General features: G+C 41.3%; 1 protein-coding gene across 6 annotated transcripts in view; it reads left to right on the top strand.

Annotated features, from left to right (window-relative positions):
• The window catches only part of KLHL29 (kelch like family member 29), a 387,476-nt gene that overhangs the window by 323,863 nt on the left and 45,025 nt on the right, over window positions 1–18,588 (top strand). For all 6 annotated transcript variants that reach the window (XM_063424308.1, XM_063424300.1, XM_063424282.1 and 3 more), the window contains 2 exons: window positions 8,236–8,435; window positions 15,074–15,333. In XM_063424308.1, coding sequence (XP_063280378.1) covers window positions 8,236–8,435; window positions 15,074–15,333 — 460 coding nt within the window. The remainder of the gene's footprint in view (window positions 1–8,235; window positions 8,436–15,073; window positions 15,334–18,588) is intronic.

Below are 18,588 nucleotides of genomic sequence, written 5' to 3'. Positions count from 1 at the left end.
CAGTGCTGAGCTTTGGTGTCTGAAATACTCAGAGCAGTTCTGCAGGGTGGATGGGCAGGGACTGATGGAGTGAGAAGAGCCGCACACCCTTTCCTGCCTATACTGTGGCCATAGGTGAGGGGCTGCCATGCCTTTCATTGATGTCTCTGGATCTATAAATACTGTAGAAAAGCACTAGCAACACCCTGTAGCTGAAAGAGAAAGAACCAGTGCCTGACAGAATTAATTCTAATTACTGTAATGCTGATTGGGATCTTTGGGCACTGCCATAATCATAGTAGTAGTAATAAATAATAATGGTGGTTATCATTATTTTATTATTGTTTTCCCTCTAGACATTGCAATGATGAGAAAGAGTCTTAGATAGACTACCTAGATAATTACTTGTATAAATTTCACCATATTCCTAAGAAATAGATTTATTAGCTGCATGCCAGCTCTGTGCTAAGCTGGTTTTTGATGGTGTAATAAATATCATTAAAAGAAATCAGATAGGAGTTGGGTAAGAGTTTGAGCTTTAAGTTTGATGAGAATAAATTTTTTATTCCGTCAATTTACTTTCAATCTTCCTTCCTATATAATCCCCCAGAACCTGCTTGCATCTTTCATTTACCTTTAAAGAATAGTAGCTCTCACCCAGTTTGTTTTGCCACTGAATTAGGCTGCCAGAAATACTTGCAAACAAGGTAGATCCCACACTATTAATAAGTTGGCCCAGTTTTTTTGCTTCTTCACTAGTACCTTGCGAGATGCAGTTTATTGTCAGTCCCTAGGAAAAGTCTAGGTCATGAAACACTGTTCTTCCAAGGGCACTTGCTATTCACTTCTTCATTCACTTGCCAGTGGTTTAAGCCAGCATCTTCAAGCTCGTCATCTTCTTTCTTAAATCTCAGCAGGGAGCCAGATTTGTGCCTCCGACTGTGATCTCCGACACTGTAGCGTTACAGGCTGCCGCTGATCCCGCCTTTAGAAATGGTCCTGGCCGAGCATTTAGATTGTGTTCCCTCAGTGAATGGTATTAAGGGTATATAGGAAACGTGGCTCTTTTGTTTGCTTTATTTTATTCTGGCCATGTTGTCCGTGAACAAAAGCGTTTGCTCTTAATCCCGTTGCTCATCTTGGTTTGTAATGATCATTTCTGTGATGGTGAATTAGCAGGAGCTGCTGGTGCGTGCCGGAGCTCACAGCCATTAATTTTCCTGATTTTCTTCAGATAGAGCAGGTGCAAACTGGCAGCATTTGACCCTAATAAGTTACACTAGTCTTGCCAGATTTTGTTTGCCTTGAACAAGGAACATTATTTGTATCAACATCCTGATAAAAAGTGAGCAAATGGATTTGTTGGTCAGGTAAATTTTCCTGATGAATTTGCAAGCCTGTGTTTAAACAATGTAATTTATTTAATCTTGTGATTTTACTAGTTCTTTATTGTAATCGTACAATAGAACCATTACAGTACATGTTTTCTTCTCTCATGAGACAGATGGATAGTGACTGAGGCTCAAAGATAATGTTTATCTACAAGATAGAATAACGAAGGCAAAGATTTGCAAGTTAATACATTTTGAGCTGATAAAACAATTCCAAAGGAGAAGCGATGCTGGGGTGTAATTTTTTTCTTTTTTTAAAATCCTGTTTAATAAAACATTCAGTGCCTTATGACATACATATTGCAATGATGCTGTTCTATAAATGTCCCTTCCTGCCATCATTTACATGATTGATTACCTTGCAGCTGCATAAACTTGTATAATTTGGTAAATAACCTATTACCTCAGTATGCATATGTTTCTTGGTGCATGTCGTGGAAATATATGTTGTATGTTTGGACATCTATGCTTTTATATCTTATGAACCCATAATTATGATAAATCAAGATATTCAGTACAAAATACGACTTTCCATGTAGAGTACTCAGTCTGAGCTGTCCGTAGCTAAAGGTTGGCTATGATTTAACAAAGTTTCTTTTCTGCTTCTCCCAGGATGTGTAGACGTATTGGTTTTGAACCATCAATGACTCTGAAGATGATAAAAAAATCAAATACTGGACAGTTAAAATGCAGCATCATTGCACTCTTTTTTTGCCTGAAGTTTCAGTGCTTTAAGGATTAAAGTAAAAAGTTAAAATTCCACAATAAACAAGATGTACAGTCTAAATTGTGTCGACTTGAACAGCAGTTTCTAATGAGCACACAGCTAACAGACTCTTAAGCCTCATGAGAAGCTGTCTACCCCAGTCTGGAGTCCTTTCTTTGGTAATCAAAATAATTTGACAGAGATAAAAAGAAGTAGCTTTTCTTTGGTTAAGTGCTTCATCTTACATGAAAATCTTGGATTTCCTGTTTTCTGGAGTCCTAAATGCTGTCCAGGGAACAAAGCAATTTAATTTGATTTTTTTTTTATTGTCCTGTCTATCTTGGTAGAAAATATGTAGCTCTCTTATAATGGGAACACAATTACTTTAGGGTAAACATTTATACTCCTAATTATGAAAACAAGCCAGCAAGATCAGCATGTTGAGCTGACAGGGCAAATCCTGGGAAGGTGTTGTGGTGGAGAGGACAAAAGGCAGCTGGGTGATGGTTCAGGCCATTGCTTTGGTCCATGCAGGGAGGGACCAGCTCCAAAAATATGGGCTTCAGTTTCTCAGTCCAGGGTGGAGCTGGAGCTCCTCTCTGCTGCCAGCAATCCTGCAGCCTCCTGTCAGCTCAGACACATGCTTTTAGTGGATGAGATTCAGATCCCTGAGTTGTATGAGACCCTGAGCTATAGATAGTCAAAGACAACAATTATTTTTTTCTTACTGTCAGAATGAGTGTGTTTTCCTATTTTTTAAAGATAGATTCTGAGTGAAATATGAACAAAACTGAGGTTATATTATGGAGCTAGCTCTTTCCTGCTGTCTCCTGCTGGAGAAGCAGGTAGTGACGGTAGGCTCACAGATGGACCTTGGAGAGGCAAAAGGAAAAAGTTATACACAAGTCCCACTTGTCCAGGGAGAGATCACAAATAAGAATTCTAATTGTGTCTTTATTTTAAAAGATAATCATTCCTTTCAGTGCCCTTTTGGAGCACAAAGCTTAGATATACGTCATACCTCTGAGTCTACGGCACGGTGAGTCATATGGCATCAGATGTAAATAGGTGTCACAAACTCTGTCAGTCCTCCTGTTCTCAACCAGGCAGCCTGGGTGGAAGCTGAACCAACTGTTCCTAGGCAGTAATGTACATTTACATAAAATGTTTCACATTTTTCATGTTTATTCCGTGCAGATGGCTCCATTTTGAACATCCAGAATTTGTTTTGACTTTGTGACTGTAGCTTGTAAACAGAGCGTTGGCTGGCATCTGCACTGGGTATAGGTAGCTTTTCGTATTTGATCTCAAATTGAGTGAAACTGTAGCCAAACCATTAGTCAGTCAAAATAATGTTGCAAGCCAGTTAAAGGCAGCATATCCAAACCAAGAGGGAAGGCTGAATGAGAGGAGGTAGCGCTGTCCATAAATTGACAAATTGATGTGCTCACGGTGTTTCACTTACACAGCTACTTTAGCCAGACTCTAAATGTGGCTTCGCAAATCAAGGCATCTCACTATTAAATGTTTTGAACAGAATCACACAGACGTTCTGTTATGGGAACGTGTTGATACAAATAATGCAGGAAAAAGGCATAGATACACTTCTATTTATAACTCGAGATGCAGAAAACTTCAGTTGCATCAGTATTAAACATGAAAGCACTGTGGCTGATTCTTGTCTGTGTGTATTACATGTTTGGAAATGATTTTCAAGGACAAATAAATACCAAAAAATATAAATTTCTCTACTTTTTCTTTTGTCAGTTCCACTACTTGATCTTGCAGATGAGGTATTAGGCTTATTTTTCTTGCTATCGAGTATTTAAATATTTTTGCTCTTTCCTATATACTAGTTAACAGAAAGGGACACTGATTCTGATTTGTTATTTGAGAGTGTAATCGAGCCAGCTTTTGCTTTAAAGGGTTCCCTGTGCCTTTGTCTTCTTTAGTTGAAGTAATTAAGTTGAAGGATAAGTAGCCAGACTATGTTCAAAGGCACTTGCTTGATTTTGTTGGACCTAATTATTCCAGACAATGCAGAATATATTTCAGTAACTCTCCCCTCACCCATTCAGAGTATATCTGTGCTTCCTGCTTATCTGCGGGTTCAGTTCTGCTTGCACATTGCTCAGGTCTATCACCTTGCTAGAAAAATACATGATTTGTAAATCTGAAAGAATTCCCCAACAGCTACCATAAAATTAAGCTGTTAAAGAGCTCTTGCAGCTTGTTTAAACGTAGACCTAAACAAATCTCTTTGCTGTTTAGCTCAAGATAAATCTTTTTAAAAGTCCTGTTCTAAATCACTTCCCAATTTTAATGAGTTTATATATCAGCCTTTGCCAGATTTTTACTGTAGCTTTTCTCCAAGATTATAGCCATGATAAAGTAAGGACTAAAATTGTTTATTATATATTATTCTTCAGAAGCAAAACTTTTTCCCCCAGAGGCTGTTGGTAGAGCTATTGATTTTCTGCCACAATGTGAAATGTGTGACCTTTATAATATGAGCCATGATTACAAGGCCAATAAAATGACATCATTCTGTTTAAACTTTAGAGTTCGCCGGGCAAATAGCAGAATGTGCCACATTTAATGATGTCCATGGACGATAAGGGTGCATTAACTGGCTTCAGGTGAGACTGAAACATGAAGGAGGCAGGCTCTCAATCCCCAAAACACTTCATGTTTGTGCCAGGAGTTGGGGACCAGGAGTATATGTACCAGGAAGAACTATGACTTTTCCCAGCTCTTAAGGCAGGAAGTCAGGGCATTTCTGGTAACAGACTTCTCTAAATGTTTGCATTTACTGATGTCACCAACAAAACTCCTCCTGTTGTGACACAGGATGAGCTATTTGGGGAACAGCTCTATATATCTCTGCAGATTTTCCCAAATCCACTGCATTTGCATTCACAGGACTAGATTCTATTCTTGTAATACAGCTTCAGCCACTTCATTGCAGTTCCTCTAGAGGAGCCAAGAGAAGACTCTGTCCCAAATAGATGAATTATAACTGCACAGGGCTTATGATATTCTAATATGTGTGAAAACAAGGAACACAGAAACCTTTAGTCAGGCTTTGAGGGAGATGCTACCACCTGATTCACTGAAATAATTTCATAAAGAAGTCTATGGAATTTCCTTTTTCAGTCACATCAGTCTGTTTCCTGACACTATGTTCCTCTCATCCTTCAGACACTTATTTTTAATCCATTAGGACCTGCTTCAGGCAATTCCCTGCCCATTCCAGCCTATACTGAGCCGGATCCCTGGCATGGAACCCGGGGTAGCTGTGATTTCCCTGTTCAGGCTGAATTCAGCCTATACTCAGTATTTGATCCAGCCAAACATGGAGCCACAGGGCTCACTGCTTAAAAAGCACAAGGAAAACAGCACAACACATTCAAGGCATTGCAGAGGCAGGAATAGGAATAATTTCTTTCCCATTTCTGGCTCATTGTGTAATATCAATAATCTCTGTAGCTTTGTATTATACTTGCCGTAAGTGGCTCTAGTGATTGATTAAACACCTTAGCTTTTCTTTGGCATTTAATCAATTGCAGCAGCAGTTTATTGCTTGGTGTATTACAAAGTAAAAGAGATTATTACTTAATTATTGTGAAAAATAGCAGCTTGCAGTTGTTGCTAGCATGGGTATGTGTCTGTGCTGACATTGGTGTCACATCATCCTTTCCTTTGTGCCTCCTGGTCTCCATGCTGGGTGCAATTGTGCAATTCCCAGTGGATCATGCACTGTCCTTCCCGCAGCCATCGCCAGCACAGTGCAATTAGTGGCATTAAATAAATAATTGCTTATTGTAGGGCTTCCTACAGTGCAAACAGCCTGACTCTGTCACTTGTTGGGTACCTCCAAACCTCCCTGAAATTTTAGGTGGTGTGTTTATTAACCAGCCCACATGAAAACATGCTCATTGTCGGGTACAAACCACTTCTGGGAGCAGTTCAGCAAGAATTACATCATTATCAAGAGGTTATTTTGACAGCCCAGAGTGCAGCACCAGATGTCTGTACAACTGGAGGTAAATCAGATATGGGGCATATTACTGGGGTGTGAGTGTGAGAAAGGAAAAAAAAAACAACATTTTGTGACATCCCTTTGAGGATCCAGGAAATGGCAACTCTTCTGTTTTGCCACCAGAGGATTTCTGCCTCAGGTGCAGAATTGAAGCCGTATGCAAGAGTTCAGAAAGAATACTGTGGTGTGATAAAGCATAAGGATTTAGGGTAGCACAGACCTCTGTGCTTGTAGGGGTACAACAGGTGTCATGATCAGTATGTGTTCTTAGCATCTGCTTGTGGAATAGGGTCTAACCCACCTGTGTTGCCATGTAAAGAGACAGTTCAGTATTTAGAATTTTTAAAATGGGGGTTAATTCCTTGGTTTGCTCCTGACTCTCTGTGATCATAGACAAATGGTTTGGCTCCTTGTGGCTCAGTTTCCTCCTATGAAGGGGAGTAACCATTGTTCACTACCTTAGACAAGACTATGAAATTAGGGACTGCGAGCTGCTCCTCCACTGAAAATGAAACCTCTTTAAAACTTTGATCCTGCAGAGATTCATATGAACCAAAGCTGTGCCCTTGAATTGACATGGGGTGGTCAATGAAGGACCAGTGACAAAGCATCCACTGCAAACATTAAGCATTTCCCCAGATCACTTTAGGTGTTGGGATGGACGCTTGGGGCATCATGTGGGAAAAACCCTGCACCTCGTATGTTGTTTCTTTTTCCTCTGTGATGGTAGTAGAGGTCTGACCATTGCCTTTCTGGGCAGCTGTGTGAACCCAAGAGGTTGGTAGTGCTGGTGTAGCTTTGCTCACGCTTCAGGCTGGCTGCCTGTGGCTGGTGGTGCTGTGGCCAGTCCGTGTCTGTCGCGCTGCATCGTGCGCCGGTCCCGTGTCACTCGTGCCATGGCTTTTGTGAGCACTCGAGCACAACTGGAGCGAGCAGATGTTGACTGTCCAGTGACAAACAAAAAGCTCATGTTTCTTTGAGAAGGTGCTGGATGGTCCTAACCATTAAAAGAGTTTATTTTCTTACTCCAACAGATTTCCCCTCCCCTCCTTGATGTTACCAAATTTATCATCACTTTTGTCTTTCAGGTGTAACCTGTCTTTAGTGTTGCAGACACATCAGCCATGCATTAAGAACTGGGCCCTTACTTTAATTCAGTATGACTTTCTTTTTGTCCAATAATTTCACAAGCACTAATGCACACTTCAAATGCAGGAGATACTTTGATCCCCAAATTGTTCAGCACTTCATGCAGGAAAAACCATAGGCCACAGTCATGAAACTCCTAGAGGATGGCTGCTGGCTTCCTGTGGCAGAGCTGGTTATTGTTTTCCCCCCTTTCCCTTCTTTGCTCTAACCATTTTGTCTGTCTAGCTTGTCTTGTATTCAGTTTTCAAAGCAATTGCCATGAAGGGCTTCCTTTTTTTAGTGCCTAAAAGGGAACAATAGATTTTTTAGAATAAGCATATATTATATTTTATATGGCCATCTGTATACTATAGATATCATATTGATCATATCTGTAATTTAATATAACAAACAGAGACGTTCAAGCTAAATAGAAATTAGTATTTTTATTACTATTTTTTATGAAAAGGTCTTTAAATGTATCCTTAAGTACACATGACATCTAAAATTATTCTGATGCTGGATTCTTGAAAAAGGAGATGACCTTTTCTCTTGAAATTGGAGAGTGGTTTTTCCTTAACAGTTATATTATGCACAGAAGATGAGATGTTAACCACAACGTTAAAATGTATTGTTTCCCTTTGAAAGCTAATCCTGTTCCTCATTTTCATTAATGTTGGATCATTCATTTTTATTTTTCTTTTTTTCCTTTCTTTTCCTTTCCTTTTCTTTTGCAATTGTTTTTGCATGAAGATGCAAAGTAGCAATAAAGATTTTTCGTAAGACTTGCTTTAAGACTCTTCTCTTTCAGATCCAGTTAAAGTTATTAAGTTCAGTTATTTTAAAATTCATATTCTTCAGTTCCGTAAACAAAAATAATGGAGAAATATAATGAGGTGCAAAGCGATTTCCTAGCCCTCACTAATCAATAAATGCCAATAAAATGGGAATGGTGTAATGTCCATAATTTAATTGTCTGCTGTTACCAGGTCACCACGAGACAGCAGCAGAAGCGGGGAGAAGCTGGAACTGGCCATGTCCAACCTCACTGCGGATGTCCTGGAGTTACTCCTGGAGTTTGTTTATACAGGTTCTTTGATCATAGATTCAGCCAATGCAAAAACACTACTGGAAGCTGCCAGCAAGTTCCAGTTTCATACTTTCTGTAAAGTCTGCGTTTCATTTCTAGGTAAGAGTCATTGTATCTAGTGAGGTTTTAAGATCTTGTGTTAAGGTTTATAAACCTGTCTTTGAACAACTCTTAAAAGATAATGGAGAAACCCAGGATGAAAGAGAGTAAAATGAAGTAAAGCATCATTAATTTGGTTTGTGATTTGAATTTCCAATGCTGGCATGATGACCAGTGAAAAATGGTCTAGAGAAGTGTAGCTTGTTGCTTGAGTGGCAACAGCCTTCACATTTTGTATAACCTGTTTTGTTGAATCTTGTTCCATACTTGGAATCTTGATGACTTTTTGTTTCCCAGAAGATGATCTCTGCATAGATTCCAGGCTGTAACACAGAGGTTGCTTAGAACTGTGACAGCATATTTTGCATTCTGCACCAGGCCAGCTTGGTCAAACACCAAGAGTTTGGAGGTGGGCTCCAATGGAGGAAGGATCCTGCAAATCTGCCAGAAAGTTAAGGACTCCACTGCAATATCTGCAGTTTTCTTGCTTTTGTGAAAAAGTCCTTCTTTACATGTCCAGTGTTCCAGATTGACTGTTCCTGGGGTTTGTTGCTGGATTCAGAGCTATGGCTTGATGTCATCACAAAGGTGGCTGGAAGGAGAGGTTGCTGTGACCACCCCTGGTGACTGGTGTGCCCTGTGTGCACAGGGAGCATTTGTCTTAGAGAGGACCTACAGAGCAACATCTTTATCAGTGCCTCAGTCCATCCTCTCATGGCCACAAGAAATCCATTCTTCCTGCTCCTCTCCTTTTCCCTCTGCTTTCCAGCAGAGAGTATTTCAAAACAGTCCAAGATTTCCAGCTCAGCTGGGCTTTACTGGCCTGAACAGGAACCAGACAGACCTGGCATGACAGAAGAGAGTGCAAACTGGAGCTCAACTGAAACACAGTGGTTCAAATTCCTACCAGTGAAGGAGTAAAGGAATACCACAAGCCACTCCTTCACTGTCATAGCTGTAAAATCAGTTTATAAGACAGTAATAATTTAAAAATTAACACAGATTTATTAATACCAAAAATTTGATCGTGATGTTATATGATGTACTTCCCAGGTATAAGTACCAGATAACCATTTTTTGGTATCTGATTTTTGCTTGGGCTTCCTCAACTACCATCTTGGTGTGGAAGGCATCATTCTCTCTGAAACCCAAATAAATTGTAGGTTTTCCCTAGGCAGTTCTCTTTTAAAATTGACATCTACTACTGCAGAACGAGGAAGATGAGAGTTTAGAAAATGTTGAGCTCAAAAAACCCTCAAATGAGTCCAGTTCACTGCTGTGTTAATTTTCACTACTAAGCCAGCCTGCTGGCGAGATGGTGTGACTAGGCTGGTACAGTGCAGGCATCAATAAAGAATCTCTGGCACTGTATTCTCCTTTCCAAGTTTTTATATGCCCCTTGTTTCAAAGCCTGTGTTTCATTTCTGCTCAAACAGGGAGGTGCTGGTGATGTGAAATTTATGCTTTGCTGTCCCAACATGTAGACTGTGCAATTTAAATGAGGCTCTGGCTCTGGCATTGCTTGCTCCCAGCTTCCCTTCACCAGCTTTTTACAGCGATTAGATCTTACAGCCTTTCCAGAAATACAGGATGAGTTTAAGTTGTGATATCACTGAAGATTCAGTCACAAAACCAAAATACATTTATTTCACTGAATCACTGTGAGAGTTCTCTTTTCTGATAGTTAATATTTTAATTCAGTGAACCATGTTATAGTGTGAAATAGTAGAGTTGGTTATAAGTTCAGTGATATATGGAGAGTCACTGGAACTTTGTATTCTCATTTGGAGAATTCACGGAGTGTAATTGCTTATTTTTATTTATAGCTGTGACTCGATTGCGCTACAGAAACAGCAGAGCATTTGCCACCTGAAAAGTTTAGGGAAAAGCATTTTGTCTTCTCTGTGGCTGTTGTTTTTGTTTTTCACCTCAGCCACCTCAGCTCCATACAAAGCAAAAACGTGGTAAAAATCAGGGTTCTTTTTCCTGCAGGGTTTCTGGAGGGTTGACCGGTGTAAACAGTGAATCTTTCCTATTAATGGCCATGTCTACATAGAGAAAGAAGGGAAGTTCAAAGAAGTTAAAGCCCCAAATTATTAAGTCTGTTCAGCATACCACAGCACAATCTCAGAGGAAGTTCAGATCTTCCTTTTTCAGCCATGAGGATCCTAGCTTGGTGATGTCCAAGCAGCTTTTGTGTCTTTATCCTGGGCCTCTCAGCAGCCTTAGGCAGAGGCACCCCAAATTTTCTTGTACTTTTTGGTGAAAAGATGTGGCAAAATGTGTCAGGAAAGTAGTTTAATTTCAATGAGAGATTTTTTAACCAGCTTCCCTGGGATAATTATAGTCATGTTCTCTCTCTTCCCCCCATGCTGTCTCCTCAGCTTTTGTCTAGACCATGAGAAATGAGAACAGTTTTGTGCTGACTGATGCAATGATGTTGACAGGTTCAAGCAGGCACCATATGATAACTGGGCAAATGTTTGCAAACTAGTCAGGATATCATAGGTATTTCCTCCACCCATATGGCTGAAGACTTGAGCCTTTTTTTGTGTGTGTATTTGTTTTACTCTGTTATCACAGCCATGGCTTGAATTGGGTTTCAGATGATTCACCAGTATCACAGTTTTGGTCTGTGGTGCATGGACACCCATCATAGAAGGGAACACATGCTGAGCTTATACCTCAGGCTGCTGCTGATAAAGTAAAAGTATTCATCCTTAAGCCTGAAGAATCTGGTAGTTTCATGGACCAGAATAGGAAAGAGCAGGAGCTCTGAATTTTCTTAGTCTCCTGAGCAAAGAGCGCAAAATGGATGTTTGGAAAGAGTATTAGAGGGAGCAGTGAGAAAAACTGAATGATGTACCAGTGATGAGACCTGCATTCCTCAGGCACCTGAAGAAAAAAGAGGCCCTTATTGTCCTTATGAATTCAAGAGAAAGTATTAAGGGCAATTTTTTTGTTCATCCAAGGTGGAGAATTTTGATCCAGCCAGAGAACTACACTGCCCAGCCCTGAAGAAACTATAATATATACACTTCATATAAACTGTGTATAAACTTCAACAATATCTGGAGATAGGAGAGAGGAAGAACACTCTCACGGGGAAGGAAAATCTTTTGATTTAGACAATGAATGTGCCCAAAAATCTTCCATGTATATGCTTTTTGACACTAATAGGAATACCTGAGGAGTAAGTTTCCCATCAGAATGTACACAAAGTATCACGAGGAAGTACACATTTTGTGCTATTTTTAGTAATATCCAACTCATCATCTAGAAAGCATCTCTAAGTGAAAATACAGCACTTAATGCACATGAGAGGGGTTTTACAACCACCACTGAGCTTCCATCATACTGCTACCACAATCTCACTGAGTAATCCTTCACACCTACCATTTACCTCTGGTGTTATCTCAAGTCTCCCCTCTCCCAAAAGTGCAGCTGGAGCAGTCTGCCTGCCTGATTGTCTCCTGATGATGCTGCACAGGATCGAGCTCCAAAGTCATGTCTAACACAGTGGGAAACCAGCTGCTGATCTGCATTATTGTGGCACACACAGCAACAAAGATGCTATCCAGCACTGTCTCAAACCAGTGAGAACCTACTAGATTACATCTGATATCCCTAAAGTCCATTCATGAGTCTGTTATAAAGTGTCCTTGAGCATTGGGAATAGCTTAGCACTTGTGTTCTAAACAGAGACAAGGTGAAACTTCACAAAAATGTGTTGTTCAAGCCCAGTGTCACAGTGACAAAACAACAATTACTATGTAAAGTAATTACATTAAAGAAATCACATGTAAACATGCTAGTGTCCGAAGGAGCACAGCTCAGGAGCAGATGGAGCAGAGCTGGTCCTTAGCTGTGTTTGGCATGCCAGCATTGATAAGTACCCATGGACTGCAGCCCTTTGGGATGAGCTATATTACATAGCAAAAGTCTATGTCTAAGTAGTCATGTGGTCTCCTGTTATAGTCAGTGAAGAGTCACAGGCATTGGTAAGGCAGGGTTCTGCTCATTCTGGAGTCATCATCCAAAATATTACCAGATTAATCCAGAATATTACCAGATTGCTACTTGGAATTGCTTGTTTATGGGTGTGCATGGATATTAATATGAATGCAGAGTTGCACCAGTGACAGCTGAAGTCAAAATACAACCAGTCTTTCTGCCAATTTTTGAGTTAGAGCTGAAAAATGGGGGGATGAGGTGGTGTTTTTATGTTCATAGGACAGAGATTTTCCATATGTCCTACAGCTGTTGTTCCAAGCTCTGTCTTGCTCACCAGCAGTGAATCCCTCTAGTTCACGTGCCAGTCCCCATCTTAAAGAGAAGTTGCTGTGCCCACCTTGCTGTGGTGCTGATCACATAGAAGTGAAGTGCAGAGAAATGTGTCATGGTGTACCACCAGCCTCCTGCACATCCCCATGTCCCAAATCCCACATTTCCCTGGGAGCCCTCTCCACAGGGCCTCACAGTAGTTGCTGAAGCAGACAGGGGCATCATTGGAATCTGCCAGTGGGGGTTTCTCAGGGAAGAGGAGGGAATAAAGCTCCAAACGCCAACATGGACCTGCTTGGACCAGTGTACCAGGCTGCAGCAGTCTCCCAGTGTTGTTAGAGCTAGAGAAGCCAGTCCACATCAGAGGAAATCAGTTGTGAGCAGTGGTTTTTTCTGCCCCCTGCCACAGGCTCAGCTGGAAATGGTAATGGGATCTCTCCTGAGAGAGGCAAACCCAGTCCTCTGCAGAGAAAGACCCTTGAAAGTCTTTACCATCATGTGCTGCTTAATGAGCCAAAATTGATTATTCCCTTCATTATTAACCCTGTGAGGATAAGGTGGAACAGTGGCAGATTGGCCTTTGACTTGAGAGTTTGCCAAGAAATTAGAAGAGTTTTGGGCTCTGTTAGATGATTACCTCAAGCCGTATGCACACTATGAAACTGTGCCAGCAGACAGAAACAAGGAACCTGGAGGAGGTTTTTGGTCCTTGGGGAGGTTTTTGGGGTTTGTTTTTTTTTCTTGTTTGGGTTGTTGTTGTTTCAGGGCTTTTGGTTTTTTGTTGGTTGTTTTGTTGTTGTTGTTGTTGTTGGGGTTTTTTGGGTTGTGTTTTTTGTGGGTTTCTTTGGGTTTTTTTGGTTTTTTTGGTTTTTTTCTTTTTTTAAGAGAAAAAAATTGGTAGCTTTGGGCTTCATATCTACCAGTTTGCATCCTGTCTCTGGGCTGTCTTTGAGTGACAAAATCTAGTGACAGCAAACAGTGCTGCTACTGCAGTCAGCTTGAGGAAAGGGGCTTCTTGGAGTCAGTACAATCAACTGATGCAAAATGAGATAACCTAGTTTTGAGACTGTTGGATCTGTAAAAGAAAATAAGAGGAGTTGGGAGGGGAAGAAAGCAAAACAAACCTACAAAGCTCCTAATCTCATGTTGGGTTTTAAAAAAAGAGAAAAAGGTGATTCATAATCCCATTTTATTAAAAGCTGCATATAGATAGTGTGCAGGTTTTCAATCTGATGAAGGCAGAAGCTGGGTGTAGGGAAGAATCCCTGAGCATTTCCAGCAGAAGCAATCTGATGAGAGTTTTGTTTGAAGAGATACAAGGCTATTGCACATTCCTGTCCAGTGCTCTGTCATAGTGCACTAGGATATGACACTGCCAAATGTGATAGACTTCTCTGGCAGCACAGGAGCCTGCCACTGGTACCGATGCCTTTGTGATCTATTGCAGTCTCACTCTTATTGCCTTTCTCTTTTTTAGTCCTATATCTTAAAAGAATATATTCTTCTTATTAGTAGTGGCTTGGTTAACAAAAGCTGCGAAGAATCTGAGAGTTCCTCTTATAAATGTCTAAAACTGGTGGGTTTTTCTTCAAAATAGCTGGAAAGGAAAAAAAGTACAGTCAAATGTATGGTGTAGCACACTTCTAATGCAGAGCTACACACTGTGCTGCTGCTTCTGTTTGCTGGGAAGGAGATAATGCTGTCTCCTCTGTGCATGATTTTCTTTGAAACCCACTACACAGCGTTTAACAGAAGGCGTTAGTATAATCTGTGTTTTGCATAAGGGATGTCATCACATTCAGCAGCAACAAAGTTCCTTTGAAAAAAGAAGGGGGAGGAATTTTTTTTTTTTTTTGAAGTAGTCTAGTAGATGAACAGGGCAAAAATTATCATAAAGTGACTGCAGCATTCTCAGAAATGTCCTTAGTGCTGTTTGCATTTATTCTTAAGTGTCTGCACTGGCGTTTACATCTTTGCTGTTCCTTAAAGCAACATTGTAGGTGGTAGGAACAGCAGCAGTCTCTTGGCTGGGTTCCCATCCCTTGGGAAGCCCCAGATACTGTTATGTCAGTAGGTTTCCCCAGTGCTTTGTGGAGGCTTATACAAAAAGCAAACTCAAAAAGTGCATTTCTCTCCCCATCTCCAACTCACTTGTTAGGCAGACTTTGATTTTTGCACTTTAAACCTCAACTGCAAATTAACACAGGGTGCTGCTTCTGGTTAACACCCTGAAGTTAATTAGGGTTGGAGGTTTGTCTATGACACTTAGATTTCTCATGATCTTGGAACAAATGTGAATCTTGCTTTTAATAATTCTCCATTGCCTTTTCTATTTGTTTTTTTGCCCTTTTTAGAAAAACAGCTGACTGCTAGCAACTGCTTAGGAATATTAGCCATGGCTGAAGCCATGCAGTGCACTGAACTATACAACATGGCCAAAGCTTATGCCCTGCAAATTTTCCCAGAGGTGGCAAACCAAGAAGAGATCCTTAATATCTCAAAAGACGACTTCATTTCCTACATGTCCAACGACAGCCTGAACACCAAAGCAGAGGAGCTGGTGTATGAAACAGTGATAAAGTGGATTAAGAAGGACGCCGCAATCAGAGCTCAGGTAAAAATAATCTCAGCAGCCTCACTCTGCTCCGTTCCCATGAATAGAATAGAATAGAAACCATCTCCATGCAATTTTAAGCATACAGATATGTGGGAGGAGGGATGGGCAGTTCAGATAAAAAAAAGACAAAGAGAATGCAGGCTATGCACGAAATGTATGTAATTTCAAAATCTGATCCCTACATCTGATCATTTAGAATGAAAATCTCATTTGTGACATGCATGGTACAAAGATGGGAGCTCCAGTTGTTGACTGTAGGCTCAGTCAGAGATAAATTGAGAAGAATTACAGTTTGGTGAGATGCTGCTTTAAGGGGATGCATTTTAGTAACAGCAGGAAATAAAAAAATCTGTCAGAAAATCTGTATTTCTTTTGATGCCACATACTGCATGAGTATAACTCCAGTTCATAAAATAAAGATTCTGTATCTTTATTGGCTGCTTAGATAATCCCTTGGGTTTTATATATTTATTAGAGTTAGCCTTTCCTCAACCATATGAATTGTGCAGTCTGCTCTTTTCTAAAGAAACTGAGTCTGTAACTTTGCCTGCTGCTGTCTTCAGATAATGCCACTAGCAGTGACTGGAGGCTGTCCTTGGGACCAGAAGTCATCCCTGGTGATCTATGAAAACCTGCTACTTGCCTTGAGTCAGCTCTGGGGTCTGAACCCCAAAGCTCTCCATTTGGAGGCCAGTGCGCTGCACAGACCCTGTAGGGGCAAGATTGTTTTCCCCTTCTTTGGAGAGTTGTTTCTGTTGACCTCCAGTCACAATTTTGGCTGCTTTAAGGTGAGCAGTTGCTCATGGACCACACTGTGTCTCAAGAAGGCGTTTGGCCACATTGCTGATGCCATCCCACCTCACGACAGTCTGTACTTTCTTGACTGAAATGTGAATTCAAGCACCTAAACATGCAGTAGAATGTTCAGTGTGTCATTGGATGTGATCCAGAGCAGCTGCAAATCCACATCTCGCCTCTGAAGTAGGAGAATTAGGAACTCCTGCTCTCCCCAGGCTAAGGGCATTAAGGACAGTGGGGTACTGCATGCCAGGCCAAGCCTTGCTGCCTGTGCTGGGGACCCGCCCCACACTCTGACCACCTCCTGCATGTGCCAGCAGTGCCATTGAGCATTGCCCAACGTTATTATTGCCTAAAACATTAACACAGTATCACGGAGTACTGAAATGCACTTTCTGGCCTTTCTGACTCTCACTGGCCTTGAAAAACACCGTGTTTTACAGAGTGTTTGCCTGAGTGCTTGAAGTTTGATGGCTCTGTGCCATTCTGAACTTAACACGACCTCAGGGACTATTCCCAGGGGCTGGAGTTCAGGAACCCTGCGGCAGGAGCCTGTTTGCCAGGTGCCAACAGAAGGTGTCACTCACCAGACAGTCTGGGTTATGTTCTCAAAACTGTGGTTTTAAATATTTCCTTCTGCATCCTGCTGAGGCAATGTTGGAAATTTGGTTTTTTAAGTGGTTTTTCTTGCTGCCACCACTGCCATCCCCTCTTCTCTTCCTTTTGTATTGCAGTTGAGTTGCTTTTCTGGGGTTTTTTTTATTCCCAGGTTTCCTTCTCCTCTGTCCTGCTTCTGCAGTGTTTTTGTAGTTTATGATGGCAGTTTTATTTGCTTCTCCAAATTTCTCTGTGGTGTTTTGGTTTCATGCATTACTTTACAGGAGCTTTTAATTTTTAATTTGTATTTATCCAGAGATAAGGGGTTTGAATAAATTAGTATTAAAGATACCAAGAAGAAACTATTCTCCTTCACAATCCTACCACTAAGCTAGTTTATTTAAATAGTAGCTCTCACTTTTCTTAGTACTCTGCGCACTGCTTGATCTATTATAAAACTCTTAGTTAAATAGGTACTTATTTTTTAAAAGCAGGAGTTCACACTTACCATGCAAAGTGCCATCTTTACAATAATGACTTCTGCATTTTCAGAGCCTGGGAACAAATAGCTTCCATGGATATAAGGGAAGATAGACCTAAATAATCTTATTTCTAATAAAGATGATGATGATGAATAAATATTTGTGCATGGTGTGCAGCATGGCCCACCATGCCAAGAACTGTCCAAGCTCCTGTGAGATGCCCAGGCTGTTCTGAGCTTTGGAGAACTGGACAATCATGGCCTGAGTATTGAACTCAGGATGAACCTTCTTGCAGGACCTGTGCATGGATATTTTTATTTTAATCACAGTTTGGAGATAGATTCTATGAGCTGCCTTTAGACTTTTTGGGATGGAGGACACCAGGACTGTTGGGGTGTCTTGGGAGGGTTGATGGAGGCCATGAATTGCAGCAGTCCCAAGACATCAGCTCTACTGCACTCCTCAGGTGACCTGTCTAGTTTAATTTCTCTCTCCCAGAAGTAGTGCTGGCAGTTAAATCCTTCAGGGCATGGATTTCCAGAGCCCTTTTCTTCATACTCTCCCCATTTCCCTTTACCTTGACAGTTCAGGCTCTATTGTCACTTTTTTTTTTCAATAGCTCCAATGGCAGGTCACTAAAATGCCTCTTTGGCAGCTTCTTCCAAGTCCTGCATTGGTGATTCTCCCAAAGGTGGAGGTCTGGCACAAACAGGGAAAGGGCTGTGCTCTTCATCTCACCTGCATGTCCATCTTCCCTGGCAAGGCTGGCAGGGGCTCTCTCAGCAGAGACATCCCCGCCAGGGAGCTTCTCTCTGAATCAGCACCCTCTGCCCCCAGGGCAGCTGCAGCCCAGCAGAACTCCTTGTGCTGTAATGGCTTTATGTCACTCTGCAGTGCCTGGGGACAGTAAATCTCACCACTTGAGCTCCCCACCGCAGCCTCATGCCGTGCTCTTACAACAACTTATCCATCACTGCCTCCCCTCCTGCCCGAGCCCCTGCTGAAAGCCTCTGGGAAGGAGATTTTCAGCAGAGCCTCCTGTTCTCCTGGAAGGGCGTTGTTCACTGTCTACCTGCTCTTCTCTGCCACTCTGAAAGCTTTTCTTCAGATGTCTGACTGTTTCTGCTTTTGTTAATTCTTTCCCACCAGGCTGGAGGGCAGTGACAGGGAAGGAAGCAGGATTTTCTTGGAAGGCAAATTGAAAAGCTGCGCTCTGGCTGATGTTTAATTGTGCACATTGTGCTCATATGAACAGTGCTCATAAAAGTGCTCTGACAAAAGACAGCACCTGAGCCTTGTTACAAAGAGGGAACGGCAGTGCTTTAAGGGTTGCTGATCATCTGCATAAGAAAAAGAGATCGTTCAGAGAGTGACA

This window comes from Prinia subflava, chromosome 2 (assembly GCF_021018805.1).
Source record: "Prinia subflava isolate CZ2003 ecotype Zambia chromosome 2, Cam_Psub_1.2, whole genome shotgun sequence".
Taxonomy (NCBI): Eukaryota; Metazoa; Chordata; class Aves; order Passeriformes; family Cisticolidae; genus Prinia; species Prinia subflava.
Note: the sequence above shows the minus strand (reverse complement) of the source record. Positions and strands in the feature narration are given on the sequence as shown.